The sequence below is a fragment of the Seriola dumerili genome, unplaced genomic scaffold (assembly GCF_002260705.1).
Source record: "Seriola dumerili isolate Sdu_G_001 unplaced genomic scaffold, Sdu_1.0 BDQW01000362.1, whole genome shotgun sequence".
Classification (NCBI taxonomy): Eukaryota; Metazoa; Chordata; class Actinopteri; order Carangiformes; family Carangidae; genus Seriola; species Seriola dumerili.
In genome coordinates, this window is record NW_019174617.1 from 23943 (window position 1) to 42824 (window position 18882).

General features: G+C 39.2%; 2 protein-coding genes and 2 non-coding genes across 5 annotated transcripts; all 4 read right to left on the bottom strand.

Annotated features, from left to right (window-relative positions):
• Nucleotides 1-21: 21 nt before the first annotated feature.
• On the bottom strand, nucleotides 22-3966 carry LOC111233002 (N-acyl-aromatic-L-amino acid amidohydrolase (carboxylate-forming) B-like). Its single transcript, XM_022760726.1, has 7 exons — nucleotides 3944-3966; nucleotides 3357-3647; nucleotides 3074-3269; nucleotides 2844-2937; nucleotides 2638-2745; nucleotides 2411-2523; nucleotides 22-267 (listed from the first exon to the last, which is right to left on the bottom strand). Exons 2-7 carry the CDS (start codon nucleotides 3611-3613, stop codon nucleotides 22-24), a joined length of 1014 nt encoding a protein of 337 aa, XP_022616447.1. The 5' UTR covers nucleotides 3614-3647; nucleotides 3944-3966.
• A 3002-nt stretch (nucleotides 3967-6968) lies between these two features.
• Nucleotides 6969-17805, bottom strand: LOC111233026 (oxysterol-binding protein 1-like). Of its 2 annotated transcripts, XM_022760755.1 has the most exons (17): nucleotides 17495-17805; nucleotides 16301-16473; nucleotides 15368-15576; nucleotides 15047-15215; nucleotides 14560-14671; nucleotides 14145-14328; nucleotides 13590-13707; nucleotides 13248-13305; nucleotides 12865-13029; nucleotides 11623-11868; nucleotides 10451-10571; nucleotides 10126-10229; nucleotides 9499-9594; nucleotides 8945-9132; nucleotides 7913-8148; nucleotides 7753-7791; nucleotides 6969-7630 (listed from the first exon to the last, which is right to left on the bottom strand). In XM_022760755.1, exons 2-17 carry the CDS (start codon nucleotides 16435-16437, stop codon nucleotides 7488-7490), a joined length of 2325 nt encoding a protein of 774 aa, XP_022616476.1. In that variant the 5' UTR covers nucleotides 16438-16473; nucleotides 17495-17805; the 3' UTR covers nucleotides 6969-7487. The 2 variants fall into 2 exon arrangements, with proteins under 2 accessions (XP_022616476.1, XP_022616477.1); XM_022760756.1 differs by lacking the exon at nucleotides 7753-7791.
• On the bottom strand, nucleotides 15945-16033 carry trnar-ucu. The gene is given in 2 exon segments: nucleotides 15945-15980; nucleotides 15997-16033. It is a non-coding gene; the product is annotated as a tRNA-Arg (tRNA).
• Nucleotides 17806-18395: 590 nt separating the features above from the next.
• trnar-ucu lies at nucleotides 18396-18483 on the bottom strand. Its single transcript is given in 2 exon segments — nucleotides 18396-18431; nucleotides 18447-18483. It is a non-coding gene; the product is annotated as a tRNA-Arg (tRNA).
• Nucleotides 18484-18882: the final 399 nt, after the last annotated feature.

An 18882-nucleotide genomic window follows, 5' to 3' on the forward strand; every position in this document is an offset into this window, starting at 1 on the left:
TCATGTTTTAAAAGCCCATCCTCACTCCTCTTCTTCTGATGCAAATCCCTGTTCGTTAGCTTGTTGCTCCTGCTCTGTCTGCACCCGGATTGCAGGAATCATCACATGCCTCTTTCTCGCCAGGGAGAGAGCGATGCCCTTCTCGTAATACGCACATTCATTGACAAAGAAAGGATAAAGTGGTTCATTGCCTTTATACCTCAGTGTTTCACCTGAGAAAGTCTGGAACAGTGCATCCTCAGGGTGGAGCAGGCAGAAGTCTCGGTCCTGGAATGTAAGGCAGACAATCAGGTTGATTGCTAACAGGCAACACCTGTTGGCTTTAAAAAGCTGTGAATCAATATCCCAATTTCACATGTGAGGTTTTAAAGCAGCTGGGCAGCTAGCAATAGTTCCCAAGATTATATATACTGTAATTGAAGGAGCAATGGTCATGAAACCTGTTAAAAGAGCAGTCTTAAAAGGACTTCAGTTCAACATTTTGGGAGATATGCTTATTTACTTTCTTGCCTGAGACTTAGAAACCTACCAGCACCTCTAAAATTCACAAATTAACACATAGTGGGTTTTATGGTTTCATCGCTGGTGTTTTCATTCACAAATGCTCTTTGATGCTTCATAAAAAAGTCTATGACCGAAACGTGTTGACAGTGTGCATGAATTCAGTTTGTTTAATGTGGTTGTAAACTAAAATAACATCGATTTGACTTCAAATATTGCCAATTTTGTAATGGTCTGCATGTTTTCACTGTAGCTGCACCCTTGGCTTTTGAGAGAACAATAATTTATTTAGTACTTTGACTTTGTGAATCAATTGTATCTCAAAGAAAAGCTTACATCTGTTATATTTACATTCTAAACTGACCAGTCTGATTTATTCACAATGAACATTATCAGGATTCCTGATGTAATTTAGTAATACTCCAAACCAGCCATTTTAAATCCATGTTAGTACTGGCGGTGACATCCTTCATGGTTGTGTGTACTGATTAAAAATAATGATAGGAGACAAACTGTGGTGACACTGCCTTCTGACTGACAGGTTGCTGCCAAACACAACAAACATCGCCTTAAAAATCATGACAGATTTCAATCAGCACCTGTGAGTCAGAACCTACATTGTAAAAATCACAATGCTGACTATTTATAGGGAACATGCTTGTCACGGCAGTCTCCAGAAATGACAAAGTATCATTATTAGTCACTATTATCAGGTACTTTAAATTCAATCCACCTGTTTCTAGTCCTGTTTTTCTACTGATTTTCAAAATTAACGTTGCACCTTGAACATTTGAACTGTGGACAACAGAGAAACACTTTTTTTTTTTCTTTTTCTTTTTTTTGAGTCCAGAATATCCAAACACACATGAACATGAAAATCCAAATTGCCGCCTGTCAAGTGACAGTATCGACCATACGACCAGATTTCAGAGGAGTTTCTTTCCTCAGGCTGAGACTACTGAATTCATCCTCCACACCCCACTATGAAAGTATTTTTATTTTTATTACTTATTTATTCATTCATTATATAACTTTTATTTTTTGTGAGTTGCAAATGATGCATAATGATCATTAAATTTAATCTTGATTAATTTCTTAATAATGTTCAAGGAAGTTTCCTTGAAAGAACTATTAACTAATTTGGCACCAATTATTACCATTAGAAATATTAGAGACTCCACATATATGATGAACTGTATGCTTTCCTGTATATAAATGTCACATTTTTGCTTTTTAAACACACCTGCTGTGCACTGACTAAAAGACTCTCCAGTTTCCACAAGGAGTTAATTGGTATGAATGAATTGTAAGTGTACCAATTTTTTTACTTAATTTACACTTTATTCTGTTTTCTCTGTAATTAATATCAAATTTCATACTGAATGACCCAACCCATGAAATTATTTAGGCCCTACAGACCTGCAAGATAGATTTGAGAAATCGTTGTTGCGAATAATTTCCCTCGTCTAATTTTCTGGATGCCGTTGACTCACAACCGCCAGCGTAACAGTAGATTTGTCATGGTATGAAAACCATGTTGTGTACGTCATGATTGCTTTTTAGTGTAAAGCCATTTAACAGGAAGAGGCCCCACCCTGTGTTGTGACTAATCCTGGGTATAGTTCGAAAGTTTTGTGAACAGCAGGTGAGGTCAGATACCAGACACAGTTCATCCTGACATTATATTTAGTACCTTTGAACAAAGGTTGATTATTTTTCTTTACACAAAAGGTCCTGTTTCTTTTGTGGTGTCCAGTACTTTAATGTTAAGCAGTTTATTTTCATTTTGTTTGTTATTTTAGCCTCTGTCTGGATGGTTCAAACTTACATAACTGGGCTCAATTGCATTCAAAGGCAAAGCGCAAAACTTAATTAAATACTGAAGCTACACATATATTTCAGACTGTACCTGGAGTTGAGGATGAATGGCTGCTGTGATGTTGTGAGTCTCGCTGTCTCTTGGGTAGTCAATGTGTTTAACCATGGTGAACACATCCACAAATCCTCCTTCAAAAATAGTACCTGAAAATAAAAGCATAACTGACTAAAAGAGGGTCTAAACAAGTTCAACAAGTTTGCAAAACTGGTGACATTTTGGAATTGGGTGTCAAAGCAAAAAATGCTGTTTAATTGTACCTGAGTTGAAGAAACGGACCCAATCGAGCACATGCTGAACACCAACTTTCATCGCCGTATAGATGTTTGACCGCACCACACCGTGGGGCTGAGGGCCGATCTCCATGGCTGGAGAAAATGGATTTTAGATGGCAAACATCACAAATTATCCAGTCTTTCTATCCTTTGAATAAGCAGTTAGTTTGTAGAAACAATGAAAATCTTACCAAAGCCATGTTTTCCCACTGAATCAAGGGAATATGATTCTTTACTGGAGACATCGAAATGGATGTACCTCAATGGTATATCTGGCATCTGCCTCTGAAGAAGACATGTCAGACTTGAAGTTAGGTTTCTGGCATAATCACTTTTAATGTACTTCTAAATGTACCCGACTCTGGAAAGTTTCTCAGATATGCAGAGGGAATCGATTTGACTTCTGTGTGAAATAACTTGCCTGAAGGTGTCTGAATATGTGCAGGCAGATCCAGTCGCAGTCAGAGTACGCAATGAGGCACAGGCCCATGTTGGCAGTGGTGTTATGGAGGTCACAAACAAGATCCACCGCCTTAGGACTGCCTTTGGGACCCAGCATCGCATTCAGTTCTCGGGACCTGATCATCTCGTAGGGGTCCGAGTCTGACGTGGAACCACTGTGAGACAAGACGTACAAAATGACAACTCATCATCATCAGAACTGTTACCATGAGCATCAACATCACCTCTTAATGCCGCCTTACTTGAGGGTGGCGTGGGTGAAGCAGCGGTTCAGGTCGGTGTCGATGTATCTGCGGCATTGCTGCATGGCCCGTGGGTTCGACAGCACCATCTGCACCGACAGAGGCTCCTCTTCCTCCTCCTCTTTTTTCCTCACTTTCTTCTCCGCCTTCAGCAGCTCTCTCACCAAGTACACCCCAGACAACTCGTTGCCATGGGTACCACCGCACACAGCGACCCGGGACAACCTCGGTAAACACACCACCTCGTCTACTTCCATCAGACTGAGAGCAGGAAGAGATACGGGGGAAAGGCTGCAAGAAATTTAAAACGTTTGCAACTGGTCTATGTGGTGTTTCAGTCCTCATGCATTATACAGTATTATGCATCCAGTTTTGAGCAGATCACATGCAAAGATGGAGTTGAATTTTCTCTGTTAATACACTATTTGTATCAGTGTGTATGACTGTCAAATGATGCCAAACTACAAATTTGATTCCCTCTTGTTTGGCTCAGTGGGAGGTATCAATTACACCCATGCTGATGTCACTGGGTACATGGTAGACAACACTGCAACATTAAGCAGAGATATTGATTTGTGAAACCTTACCTCGCTTTTCTGGCTTGCTGAACTGTAAAGGAGCAGTTCCGGCTTTAAACCCTATAAATTTATCGTAGTCTAAAGCAGCACTTAAATTAAAGTCTGTTTAAAGTCTCTTAACTGAGGAGGAAAGCCTGAGTTAAAACAGGGTGAACTGTCAGCTCCACATTCACAAATAAGAGATGAAATGAATGACGAGGCATCGTCCTGTACATCTTACCCAATATACCCTGGCCGTTACCTTTCTCTTCCCTCTCCCCCTGCCGTTTACCCTCTTCCACCCTCTCCCAGGCTTTCATGCAGTTTTACTGATTCAGCATTCCCATCCCCTCTGTACAGGCTGTCGCTGCCTGTTATGCAAACTCTCACCGTCCCTCTACCACCTCTTGTCCACTGCACTGTACTATACTGTATCGTAGGCAGGGTGTGTCCTGAGTGTGATGTGGTGCATCGATTGCTTCCTTTGGTACCAACAGCTGTGAGGTCAACCCGAACCCTAAGCCCCTCCCCAACTTTCCCCAACTCCCTGTTTCTCTCTGCCCCATGTATAGGATGGTAGGTTCCAGTCTGCCTTTCAGAAAATTGGCTAAAAATAAATCTGCTGGCATGACACAGCAGGAGAGGCGCCTGCGATGTGCACAGTGGAAGAAACAGCTCTTCTCTCAGGGAAAATAACGTGCACCAGCTGGTGATTTAAAGAGAACACAGACTTGAAGTTTGAATGCTCCAGTGAAAATATCTGGTTACAGTTCGTCTTAAAACCTATTTTTACAGAATTTTTTTTCTTTTTTTAACTGTGAGATGGCCTTTTACACAAGTAAAGCTTGTTTTTTTTTATCTTGAATTGTGTTGTTTTTCCTTTAGTATATAATAGAAAATCCTATGTAATTGTTTTCTGCTTTTTACAGTAGCCTTACCAACACTGGATTTTAAAAGGTCCATATCTGTATCAAATTGTTAGCAAATATTCTTTTTCCTTCTTTAAAACATACAAATATTTCCATTAAGGAGACCTTCAATTAGTTTAAGGACTTTACAGTTAAGAGTTTGCAGCCATGCTATCAGCTTTGTGACACTATACTTATGCACAGTGGTGCTTTCAGCAAAATGCTAATACCAGCATGCTAACATGCTGATGTTTTGAGGATATAATATTTACTGGGTACACTATTATAGCTTAGTGTGTTAATAATTTAATTGACTACAACTAATTAGTAGTAAATATGAAGCAGTGCTGAGGCTGATGGGGGTAAGTTTTGTAAGTATTTGGTGATTAATCAAAGTATTGGAGAAATGAAAGTTTTGACTTCTTGATGTGGCTACATGAAAAATGAGCAGATCATAACACATCCTCACTAATGAGAATAAACTCAAGTGCCCTCTAAAGGACTAACTATGCAACAGCAACACTTTTGAAAGGACTGCAAACATATCTTTGGAATTTCTGTGCTTGTTGAACAATTATATACACCAGTACCAATACATCTGGGATAAGCTGATATTGATCGATATACTGGCCCAGCTCCAGATTTATTGGTGTAGTTCTACTTTTTACCTCATGCAATTTTAATGTTTCTCAACATTGGCTTTTATTTTACCGACTTCCTACTTCTTGGTAGAAAAATGCCCTGTAGATAAACTGTTTTTGTATAAATTCATAATTTTTGGAATTATACAATTACAACTGTACATACATACTGTATATATAATTATATAAAAAATAAAAGCCAACTGGAACACAAACTGATGGGAACATGTTTTCATTGGTTGCTAATGTCATCCCAGGTGGAGGCTTAAAACAGATATTCCTGAAGAACTGGTTCAGCAAACTTTCAATTGTGTGACCTTATTCATGACAAAAGAAACTGAAGAACAGTATGAAAAGCTATTTCTTTGACATCACAGCATTTGTTTATTACAGATTGTTTTTCTTTGTTAATACAAAATACTGAACAATGTCATGTCTCCCCTCTTGGTCAAGTATGGAAACTCCCTTTTTTCTGAAAATGAAGACAGTCTTCTTCACATAATGTGAGAGGAACCCAAAATACAAGAAAAAAAAACTACTTTACAGTTATCAATACTATAATATGAATTTCTATACATTTATAAAATCATAGTTATTTGCAATGCTTTTAAATTCTTTGTTTCTTTATTCTTCATTTTTAAGTACACTTACAAACAAAATTATGAAATGCACACACACATTATATCCCATGTTTTTGGTGTCAAAATGTACTTGCATATGTATGAACTTTTCAGCAGATACATGAAGGTGTGATATTTATTTTATCATTTACTTTTCATTGTTTTCTTTGCTCATTTGTCTGTTACTGTCAAAAAAAAATCACACCAAGTATCCCACACATTTTAATTAATTTTTACTGCCATGTAACTTAGTTACCATTCACTTTAATTGCAAAATGGCTAAATATTATCCCAATGCTGTGAAAAAGGGTAAATTCATTAATTGTTATTGAATAAAACTGAACTAATGTGAGATATCCTCAGCACTGGAACAAACTTTTTGCCATTTTGCATCTTTGTTTCCTTTCCCAAGTGTTTCTTCAAAGTTTGTACATGAAACCAGCAATAAACATCAGCGTCATATCCACTGAGGTGTGATGTAAATACAAGTGAGAGCAGGTTGCTCGTTTCTAAGGCGAAGAGAAAGTGTGTTGAGGCCTTGTACCCACATCACAATTTTCACAATAATAATTTCCATCAGGCCTTGGTAATGAAAAAAAATCCCTTCTAACTATAAAACATGACAGTGTAGAGGGTCAACTGGTATTCTGGACAATCATTTTTTTTTTTTTTTACTGCACAATGGCAGTGTTGTAAAGTGATGAAAGAGCAGATATGCAGTCATACACACAAGCACACTGGAACCTTCACTTCATTACATTAAGACACTAAATCAGAGAGATAAACAAGAAATCGTTGCTAACATCTTGAAGGCCACCAGTCGACATTTTAATGAAATTATTTTAATCATATTTATATATAAATCTATATATTAACCACGTCTTAACCCCCTTTTTTTTTTTTTTTAGAGTTGTTACCAAAGCACACAATGCTGTGGATGACGATAGGAACACTACATTATCTCACAGGGTGTTATCAGCACAAAACCTCTTCTGCTCCTGATCTGAGAGACTGAACAGACTTGAGCAGAGAGACTAAAAGAACGATCTACTATAGATTTGGAAGCACTGCCCATTTCATTTCCTCCCCCTTATGCTCAGCCAGACCCGAGTCAAAGCAGCATAGAATTTTCATTCCAGTCCTCTCAGATGTGTGACGGCAATGAAGGGGTAGATGCTAAGACTCAAGGAGACAGGAACCAAAATGGGGATGAGGGAAGCCAGAGGGATAACCCTGCTCCCTCTGGATCAGACAGCAGTGACCGTCCTGGAGATCTCTTAGAACAGAGAGCCACTGGAGGGAAGCAGCTGTCCAAGTAGGGGACAAGCAGGCCTTTGTGGTAGCTGTCCACCAGGCGGCTTTGATGGATCAGTCTCTTCAGGGCACTTTGCAGGCAACACCGAGGTCAAAATATGTCTGGGCAACCCTCCCAGCTGCCACGGTCCTTAGCTTCCCAGTAGCCTCCCTTATAGATATGGATTTGCTCACCTGTGATCCGGTCCTCACAGCGCTCAAACCAAAGTGCCTGGTAGTTGTCATGAGGTGCACCTGAAAGATAAAAACAGTGTTACCAAAAAAAGCTAGTAGAAAGTAAACAATCTTGATAGATGATTAGGACAATTAAAGCATGAGGAGGTGACAGTAAAAGAGACTAAAAGAGGAATACTTGCTTTTTAAGGAGGGATCAGTAAGAGAGTCCTCATCGACAGCTTTTGGAAGAGAAAGGGGGATCACAGAGATTCTTTTTTTATCTCTAAATTCCAAGATTTTCCCCAAACAAGGTAGAGAGGAATACAGAAGCAGTAACACATTAACACAGACTTGACTCACCTTCTTCTGATTGGCTGGAGGTGCGTTGGCTGGCGGCCTCTCTCTCTCTTTCCCGCCGGGCGCTGCGCTGCTTCTCCTCCAGCCGCTGCTTCTCAGCGTTGGCCTCTTCCCAGCGGCCGTCCTCCATCAGACGCTGGTCAGGCCGGCGTCGGCTGTCGGTGGGTGCCACGCCCTCCTCAGGCTCATTTAAGGTCAGAGCCAAGGCAGTGAAGTAGTACATGGTCTCTGCTCCGTCACTGTGGACAAAGATAAAGAACAGCAGGGCACAAAGTCAAAACTTGAGAGGGATTACAACATTTAAAAATATATTTCAAAACATGAAACACTCTGCTCTGTATTTGGTGATGCTAATGTCTTCATTTTCTGCCTCAAAAAAGTTGATTGAGTGGTTACTTGTAGGTGACCCGACCTTTAATCAACATGCAAGTCTGTTATTATTTATTACAGATATAAAAATAATCAGAACACTACAAAAGAAGATTTTTGACTTTCAAATCTTGCTTTCAAGTCATTGTTCGTTGCCTCGCTTATGTCATAAAATACTGTTTTACTGTCTTTTACGATTAAACAGGCAACCTTTTAATCACTAGTTATTTTCAATTTTAGGTAAAGCCCTTTGAGCTAAATCTTGTTAATTAAAGATTTAAGAATAAAGTTTATTGTTATCATTATGAAAAAAAAAAGATACATTTTTTTCTAGGAACACAAATTTAACAAACAAACTAGAGAATAGGTCAAGTGTGACTGTGGAAACACTCATTACTGAAGTATACATGGTAGGCATGGGCAGCCACAGAGGTAATTAAACTGAGCGTGCTGTAAGACTGATTATCATCTTTTATCACTTTTAATTACAGGGTTTCTCTCAGTGTTTTATTATGGAAGCAGGTCACTTCAAGACCACCTCCCTGAAATCATCAATTATGAAAAAAATAAATAAATGAAAAATAAAAAAAGTGACTGAGTTTGTGGTTGTTATTTCTAAACTTGTATGTGTTTAAACACACTCTGCCATGCAGTAATAGCACTTACGGTAAAGGGTTCCTCCTCCAGACCTCTCTGGCTTTGAGTGTTTGATAAACCGTCTTCTGTTTGCCCTCGGTTCCGTTCTCTCCACCTCGACTGCTCTGCATCACTCTGGAGAACTCCATCTTCTCATCCCACGTCCCCGACAACACATAGTGGGCCTTGCCGTCTTTGTCCATCACCACACCTGTCACCTTAAAATGAGAGACAGAGAAGGTTAACAGAGGAGTTCTTGACTGTAATTTGGTTAAAACTAACAGAGGGTGTTATCCCACAAGAGAATAAAAACACAAGGATACAGTTGGAGACATTAAAAGTCGAGGTACTACACATGCAGCACATAAAACAGCGAAAGGTTGATGTGATAAAAGCAAAGAAAAACAGCAACAACCAGAATAGGGACAAAACAAGGCTGCGCAGGGAACCAAGAGGCAGTTTCTGGTGTATTACAATGAAGAGAGTTTATTGCATTTGGCATAAATGAAAACTCGAACCTGTTGCACTGAATTTAGGGAAAAGTGGAATTGAATCAGTCATAGGATTTTCTGCATTATTCTCACCTTCCTGGCCACATCTCTGGAGAAGTAGCTGTAAGGAGCAAACTTCAGATGGCAGCGGTCTCCGGTGGTGTGGTTCACTACGTCTATTTCTCCAGACTGGAAGAAAAACAGAAAGTAAGTTTGAGGGATATCACTGTGGGAATATCATTTTCAATCGAATAAAAGTTTAAACTTCTGATTAGGGTTGAGCAATATGATGATAATATAATGTGGCTCAGTGCTGATAGCATTGGGAAGAGTTTTCGATGGTTTTCATTTATATATATATATGTATATATATATATATAGATAGATAGTTGCAAGAAAAAGTAAGCGGAATCACCTCAATTCAAGTATAAATTTGGCCTAAATTGGCTTCATTGTATTGCTGCATTGCAGAGTATTGTCTTAAGTGATTAAAGCACTAACCATGTAATTGCCACATCCAGGTTCGAGTCCAGCTCACACACTTTGTTACATGTCATTTCCCATTTCTGTCTCCCCTCATTTCCTGTCTCTTCACTATTACTGACTTTCTTGAAAATGAGCTAAAAATCAGTACATTGCTACTAGTCAACTAAGTGTCCTAGTACAGACTCAAAGCCTTGTTTTAACAGTGCGATCTTGCTTTAACTCTTTCAGTCTCACCTGATCAATCCAAAGTTTCCCCACAATGATGTTGTGCACTGTGGTGGTAACTTTCTTCCATGTGTAGTGATTGTTGCCCTTTTCAAAGATTGCGTGAATTGTGCCTGTACAGAAATGCAGACAAGGAAGCAAGTCAACGTCATCTCCAAGACAAAAAAAACATTGTTCAATGCTTTCATTAGGCCAAGGTGTGACTGATACATTCCTCAAGTGCTTTTTACCTCTTTCAAAAACTAACTACAATGTTCATATCACACTCTCAATCTACGTCATCACCAAGATCTAAAGGCATGCTTAATATGTTTTGAACTGAATGGTCTCTCACCTAAAGGCATAATGGAGAGATATTTTCCCCTGAACTTGCTAGCAACAGTGATTTCCTGCCTCAAGGTCCAGCCGCGATCAGAAATCACATGATGTGCTGCTGCAGGGGGATGGTGACTCACCTGTGAGAGGTAGGTAGATAGGTAGATAGGTAGATAGGTAGATAGGTAGATAGGTAGATAGATAGATAGATAGATAGATAGATAGATAGATAGATAGATAGATAGATAGATAGATAGATAGATAGATAGATAGATAGATAGATACTTTACTTATCCCCTAGGGGAAATTCATAGGTCGTGCATTCAATTTCATTGCAGGTTTGATTACGCCCTTATAGTTATGACTCACATTTAATATTATACAAACACACTGACAGACCTGTGAAGTTTGTAAAAACCCTGATTTTAGCAGGGCATGAAAATCCCCACTGTAAATCTCAAATCCAATTATACTCATCTACAATAGCATTTAATATTTTCCCCGCCTTGCACAATCCCATTTAAAGCCTCTATGACCAAATTGAACCCGTCTCTATGCTCATACTCTAAATACAGCTTTCTCCACAGCTGCCTAGTCACTGGATTTGCTGCCTGACGGCATAATTTAACAGATTATTTACAGGAGTGGATATATGTTCTTGGTCTTTAGGAACAAATACCTCTCTGCCATTCTAATTTTACAATCTCAAACCTCCATTTTGTGTCCTCCTCAAATCCTTTCCCCTTTCTACAAACCAGAGGATGTTTTTTCACCTCCTAAGGTAATTCTTCATGTTACAGTGTGCCCCAATTAAAAAATAAATTACATAAAATATTTATATATTTTTTTAGATGCCACAACTGAGACTTTTACATTGTTACCACCTGTTGTCTCTACAAGCATTGATAAAAATTGCAAACGATATAATCGTATATTTATGACCGCCAGTATTAATTTAACCCTGTTTAAACTGTCCTTCTATTCCTGATATGATTAGCTAACTCTCATGAATGCTAGTTCCCTGTAACATGTGCAACCCCGAATTCATCAAAATAAAAAATAAAAAGGAAGCAAAAAGCTCTCAAAATGCTGAGTCAGTGGAATTTTTCAACTCATCCTTCCTGACATCCGTTCTTTGTTCAGTTTCACTTCCCTGGCAGGACTGAAACTTTCTGTTTCTTTTTCTCTCACCTGCTCACAGAGAGAGCGGTAGCCACTCTCTCTCCGGCGGTCCAGTTCATACGTCTCTCCCAGCAGAGGGTTGAAGGGCTTGCCCGTGCGGTACACGGTGGTCGAGTAGGAGGACACGGAGAAGGCTGCCACGTAACACATCTGCTCCAGGGAGCTCTGGCACTTGGAGGCCTTGTCCAGCAGCTCGTGGTACTCGAGGTCCTCCGACAACCGCTGCAGCATCGAAATGGGCTCGTTGAAGTTCACCTGCAGAGAGCAGAATAATTTGGATGTGTACTGATGTTTGCAATCGGTATCATTTAGAGTGACATGAACATTCTGCTTCAGGAAATTATTAAAAATTGATCAAACATGTCAACACTACTATGCATGAAATTTCTAAAATCCTAATCTTCTCTAGTAACGTCAGACTGTACAAATGAATGTTGCATTATTTATCACAATGAAAGCACACATTAATTATAAGGAATTTTAAATCATTAAAATGATTAAACGCTGCTGTTATAATTTAGTACTTATCAGCACTTCCCATGTATAAATGCCTAACAGCCCAGACTACATACAGGTGTTTGAGTGTACTAGATACAAGCAAAGGTGTGATACTGAGCACAGCCAACATTCAAAGATATTTTTTGTGCCCAAGAAACATACTGAGCAGGATATTTTACAATGTAAAATTAATTTGTCAATGCTCTGTGCTGGATAAATTAAGTAATGGTAATAGTTTCAAAATGACCCCAACCCCAGTTTGGCATCTCTGTATTGAAAATTCTTATTGCTTATCAGCAATAAAAACTATGGTAACGCTGTTGAATGTTCATGTGTGATATATAAGATTAGTCTGAAAATAGACAAATCACTGCCAAATAAACAAACCTAAAAAAAGATCACACACGTACACTCTACAGAATGTCTATGAGGTTGATGACTGAGTCTTGACGACTGCTTCCTCTGTAGGTCTGACAGTAGAGTATTTTTAACCACAGGATGGCACACAAAGAATGTTGCTGGCCCGGTATTGCTGACATTCCCACATCAAAAAGGTACAGATACATTGGTGCCAGAAGTCTACTGGTGTGATTGTATCACATTGTCTTAGTTGAGTGAACACTTATGTTTCACCCACATGAACAAATACAGCAGAAGAGGAGGTGAAACTCCCTGAGGCCTTTAATGGCCAGCCCAGCAAAGAAACTTCCTGTGAGTCACGCTGGATATTAAGTAACCTGCAGAGATACTCACAGGCATTGGGATCTTGGACAGCTCTTTGCCAATGCAGTTCTTCATGATACTCCACAGATTGAGGGAATAGTTGGGTTTATCTGGAATGCGTGTCCGCCTCTTTTTCAAGGGCACCAACTCCTGAGAGGGGGATTCCTGGTTCATCGCAAGGGGCTCCTCATTAAGCTAAAAAGCAAAAAAGTTCTGTCAATAATCAGTATAAAGGCTACTGGAAATGATAAAGTTTTAAACATAGATTCACTGTTTTTCAACTGAGTCATTGTTATCATGTTTGTAATCTGATTTATTATTGTAGCAAAATATTTAATTATCATAAATGATGGTAAACAACATTTTATTTGATTTTTAGCTGAAAATCAGTGAAGTGCTCCTTTAAGACATACCGACTGATCGTCAGGACACATTTCACTGTTGAAACCGCTGATATTACTGCTTGACCTTCTGTAAGAGGTTAAAAAAGCAAAGAGATTCTGTCAGTGCCTGGGAAGATCTTGGTTAAAGGAAACAGACAGTGTAAAATACAACAAAAGGAAGCACAAAACTGGCTTAAATACTTGCCAACTCAAATGATTGTTTACATGAGTGTGAAGAATTCGAACCATATGACTTTATCACAACTTGTGGCTGCATGTCATACAAGGAACTGGCTAAAAAAAACACACTAACAAAGACTTTTGAAGGTTTCTTCCTGTATAACTACGTGTGGGAAACAAGAAGATACTGACTTGTGAAATTGTGGGTCTGCAGGAACAGTGATAAACTCAGGAGCCTCCTCCATGGCATCAAAGAACTCATTGTCATCATCCTCATCGCTGGCCTCACCTTTCCCCGGCCCTGCAGCACCTTCATAGACAACAATCAGTTCTTTCAACTGTCAGGATTATCAGAATAGTTGCGAGTCAATTTCCTGTCGATTAACTAATGCCGTGGTTCCCAGACTGTGAGGTCTGTGAAATCAGGCTCTCAAGATCATATTTCTGTTATATTAAGTTACGTTTATTGTCAGACTTTTCTCAAATTACTTTTATATGACTCTTAAAACATCAACCAGCTGATAAAAAAAGAACACTACCTTGATACATTACTTTTTCACTCTGTGTGAGCTCTAATAAAGTGCTACTGCTCATTTCTGTTGGCAACAACACTTTACAGAACTAATCCACCAGTGAATGCTTTAATATAGATGTGTTCATAACAAATTAAAAAAGATCTGTGAAATGAAGACTAAGAGGGACGTGGGCAGAAATATGAATTGCGTTCAGGTGAATCTCACATCTTACTTTTATTGTCTGCTGTAGCATTAGCCTGCGCAGCCCCTCTGAACGCTCGTTCCAGGTGATTGTGCTGCTTGGCCAGTTGTTCTAAAGTCTCCTCCAGCCTCACTCTCTGGTCCCGTTCCGCCTGCAGGGCCTTCTGCCATCGCTTACTGTGAGCCTGAGCCAGAGTGAGGAAGTCTCGGCACGCCTGATGGGCAAAAGGTCAAACAGGGTCAATTAGAAACCACTGAAACCCAAAATTTAATTATTGTGAGCAGTTAATTTGGTCTGCACGGAGCACAGACTGCACCAGTTTGGATCCTTTGAGCTCAAACAAGATCAGTCCAGAGGAAATAACCAGATTCATTTAAACTAGTCAGCGGGCCCACTTTCATTGATATGTCAGTATAGACATACTAAGTGAGGAGGTGACACTTACATTAATCATGGCATTAGACGTGATGCGGAACAACGTGGCCCTTTCTGTGACCTGACGAATCTTATCCCCAGCCTCTCCAGTCAGACGCAAACTGTCCAGTTCTGATAAAGACCTGAAAAAATATTTAAATGTACAACATGAATTAATAGTTCAGACAATATATCATCAATTTACAGTGTAAAAGGCCACAAGCCTCTGATTCAACTGGGTTATGATTACACTTGCAAACTTGTTTTGCAAAAGTGCAACACCACACCTTGATTTAGCACATGATATCATAGCAACAGGGTCTTTGTATGACTCTCTGTAAATAAAGACTTGAAAAATGTTTTGAAACCAAGTCACCATGTCTGCATTTGTTGGAATGCAAGATTAATCCTTCTGGGTTTTACTTTCATTTCTAAATTGAGAAAGAAGAATTGCTAGAATTGTTGCACTTTGGCCTGAGTACTTCAGCGAAAAAAGCAATGTAGTGTTAAAGCCTGACCTCTGGAGGGCAGAGCCATGCTTTGAGATCAGGTCGTTGCACGTGCTGAGATCCTCCACCTTGCTGCCTAGTGTTCTGAGAGCAGACTGGACCTCTGAATTCTGCGACCCGCCTCCTTGTCCGGGTGCCACTGGTGCAGATGATGGTGAGAAGTCATCCCCAGAGTCATCTGTTGACAACAAAAACAACAGTAGTGGAAAAAGAAATGAGCTTAAAAGACTTAAAATGCTCTGCTTTTTAAAAGATTCACAGAGCAAGAACTCTAAATACTACTTTCCTCTGCCTCCGCTTCACATCCTCCCATGCGGCTGTGTGTTTTACCTGACTCAGCCTGCATGCGTGCCGCCTTTGCTTTGGCCAGCTCAAGGGCAGTGATCCAGCGCTGACGTTCCACCTCACAGCTGGCCTTCAGGTGATACGTCTGTGCCCCACCATTAGAGATGACAAAGTTGCAGGCATCATCCACAGTGATAGTTGCTGTGGCCAAGTTGATTGTGCCCCGACATGTGTGGCCCATCTCTGCCTGGGTCCTGATAATCAGAGGAATTTGATTTGAGTTTTTGATGAAAATGTAACTATACAGAAATAATGTAAATATATAGAAAAAAAACATACAACATTATTATTGTTTCAATGTTACAGTCTTATGAAATAAACAAGCACACAAAATGCAACTCTGGTGGATCGATTCATCAATGATCTTTAAAGTAAATTAAATTATAATTATGGTACAATTCACTTACACTACAAATAATAGATAATGTTAATAATAATACTTCCTTTTGTGGACTTATTTTTTCTTTATCGCAAGTCTGTAATAAACACGGAATGAAATTGCTGAGTTGTAATCATTTCAATGCTACACTATGCAGTGTAATAAGACAAGCGTATAAAAATGCGACTCCGGTGGGACTCGAACCCACAACCTTTGAATCACCTCAAACTGTGCCTAGAAGTCCAATGCGCTATCCATTGCGCCACGGAGCCAGCTATTCTTTCAAATGTTCTACAGCGTGGCGACAGAGATTACAACATTCCCTAAGATTTAATAAGACAAGAAAATTTACTTTAATTGATAAGACACATGATGAGGTGAGGCTCATTTCATTATTTATTCACTTAACATTTGATAAACAGCTTGTTGGGTGTAATTAAACTCTAGTTACTTAAGATCAATGCTGAGGGATTTCCTTGATGACATTATCAAGGCTATATCCTTCCTTTTTGTTCTCTGTAATCTGCAGAAAAGTGTACCTGTAATATGACAACAGCCCATTGCTCAGGACAAACCACCTCCGCTGATAACCCTTGATGTAATTTGTCCACTTGAACACCCATCCTTTGTATGTGTCGCCAGCTGGGGTTGGAGTGGGGGTCTTGGGCTCTGACATCACAGCCCCCAAAATCAAGATACAGATTTGAGGAACCTTAAAGGGAAAAATAAAGTTAGAAATGTTTGGAATTGAATTCACATTAGTAGACTCATGCTTTCAAACAGTGCTGAATCGCTCAATCAATTAATCGATTAGTTTGTTAACACAAAATTAATGGGAAACTATTTTGATAAACAATTCATTATTTAGGTCATTTTTAAGCAGAAATGCCACAAATTCCAACTACCCAGGTGTAAAAATTTAGTGGTTTTCTTAGTCTTCAATGATATCATACTTAATACCTTTGGATTTTAGACTGTTGGTTGGACATGGGCTGAAATTGCAACAGGTTTTGCAATAGGTATTTTGTCCTATTTTATGACCCAAACAATTAAGCAAGAAAAGAATCAGCAGATGAACTGATAGTGAAAATATTCGTAAGTCACATTCCTATTTTCATTCAGAACCATCTCAATAATTTGTACAACAGTAATATGAATCATTGTAGCTGGCTGATATTGATCTTTCAGTGTGGTATGACAGGTCAAAGGTTAGCTACAGAATCGATACAGATTCACAACTGACACATTTTACTGGCAAACCTAGTGTGTTAACCTGAAGTGGATGATCGGAAAGGGGGACCGACTTGTTATTAATACATCTTTGTGTAATTCTATCTTCTTAATTACATATACATTAAATGTTAATAATTGACACATTGTCGTGATTTTGGGAACTGTCGTTCTAATAATCTTTTTGGAAAAATGTGACGTTTGTCTGATCGATACAACAAAGAAAACCAAAGATAACAACATAAAATTCATAAAGCTCATAACGAGTTTGACACCAGAAGCTAGCAAACGTTAGCTGCAATAAGGCTAAGTGGGAGTCACGGTGATAATAGCTCATTACCGCTAGAACATGAGCTACACAGAAGAAACACCAGCTGACATGTTTGCTCGAAGTTTACCAGCTGACGTGTGCATATTTACAATACGGTGTGAGCAAGATACACCGCTAAACAACCGCTAGCCCACTAGCTAGCTTTCAAACTTGCCCGTGGCTAAATGTTTACCTTGACGTGTCCGAAATGTGAGATCAGGCAACCAGACACCCGGTGAAGTCACGGCTAACTTTGACACCCATACGCTACTGTGCCTAGCTGAAGGGGCTAACTAGCTAACTGACCAAGACGGGACAGCTAATGATGAAAACAACTAAACGGGAGACGTCGACAACAACAGTAGTGCGACTGTAAAATAAAGTGACACCAAGGAGTTTCATTAGTATCCCTCAATAATCGTGTGTATAATGTTCATTCTACAGCTGCGTACGCCGACAAGAATCTAAAGCTAGCTAGCTACATCTAACTAGCCTAACGTTAGCTCGTTGGTTACACCCGGTGCAACACTATTTGGTCCCGACGAGAAACACATAGATTGCCGACACTGTTGCTTGGTCGGACGAAACCGGCTTTTTGCCTTCAAAGTAATTGTACATTGCCAAATAAAAAGAAATATATATATTCTGTACCAGATATATATACCGTTTACGTGTCCTTTCAATAAGAAATTATCAGTAAATTACCTAATATTACTGTCACGCTGGTATATTATTTTTGTCTCAAGAAAGAGTTTTATTGTAAAGGACATAATCGGATACCCACTTTGATTTTATGTTGATAAATTTGCTAACTTGAGGCATTCAGTTCCTGCTTCACTGCTAGCCAGCTAGTTTAGTCAATGCTGGGTTCGTAGTGCTGGGTCGACTCATCAATCGTGTTCATAGTAAATAAAATTATAATTATGGTATAATTCACTTACACTACAAACAATAGATAACGTTAATAATAATGCTTTCTCATGTGGACTTATTTTTTCTTTATCGCGAATCTGTAATAAACATGAATTGATTGCTGAGTTGCAATCGTTTCAATGCTACACTATGCAGTGTAATAAGACAAGCGTATAAAAATGCGACTCCGGTGGGACTCGAACCCACAACCTTTGAATCACTTCATCAGTGCCTAGAAGTCCAATGCGCTATCCATTGCGCCACGGAGCCACCTGTTGCACTCTTTGCGTCCGTTGGTATTTAAAGGACTACAAACAATAGTAGAGTATGAATATTGTAATATGACAAGTTACTTCCTCAGAATACCGCCCTTTACTTCAGAATATAAATGTCTGAATGAGTCTGCCATGCCCCATATTAAACACCGAGTGGCGCTGAAGGGCCATAATAAATTATACACATTCAGCAGCATTAGACTACTAGAATTATCAGACATCTAGTTCTCGTTGCAATAGATAAAACATACTGAAGAAGTGCCGACCATGAAAATTAAAAAAAATAATAAAATAGGCCATTTACGGAGAGATCTGTAAAAACCTTGGGATTTCAGTTAGTTACTCATGGCTGCGACCATGTTCCCTTCTTCATTTTTAAAGATTATTAATAATA

Bases quoted from the DNA above. Each gene is read 5' to 3' on its own strand.
- LOC111233026 (XM_022760755.1), bottom strand. From the start codon at position 16,437: ATGTCAGAGCCCAAGACCCCCACTCCAACCCCAGCTGGCGACACATAC. The intron at 13,306-13,589 runs GTCAGTATCTTC...AACCTCTTACAG, and splicing joins GCAGACCCACAATTTCACAA to AAGGTCAAGCAGTAATATCA. The intron at 10,230-10,450 runs GTGAGAGACCAT...ATTTCTGTACAG, and splicing joins TCTCTCCATTATGCCTTTAG to GCACAATTCACGCAATCTTT.
- LOC111233002 (XM_022760726.1), bottom strand. From the start codon at position 3,613: ATGGAAGTAGACGAGGTGGTGTGTTTACCGAGGTTGTCCCGGGTCGCT. The intron at 3,270-3,356 runs GTAAGGCGGCAT...CTTGTCTCACAG, and splicing joins TTCACCCACGCCACCCTCAA to TGGTTCCACGTCAGACTCGG. The intron at 2,938-3,073 runs GCAAGTTATTTC...TGTCTTCTTCAG, and splicing joins ACATATTCAGACACCTTCAG to AGGCAGATGCCAGATATACC.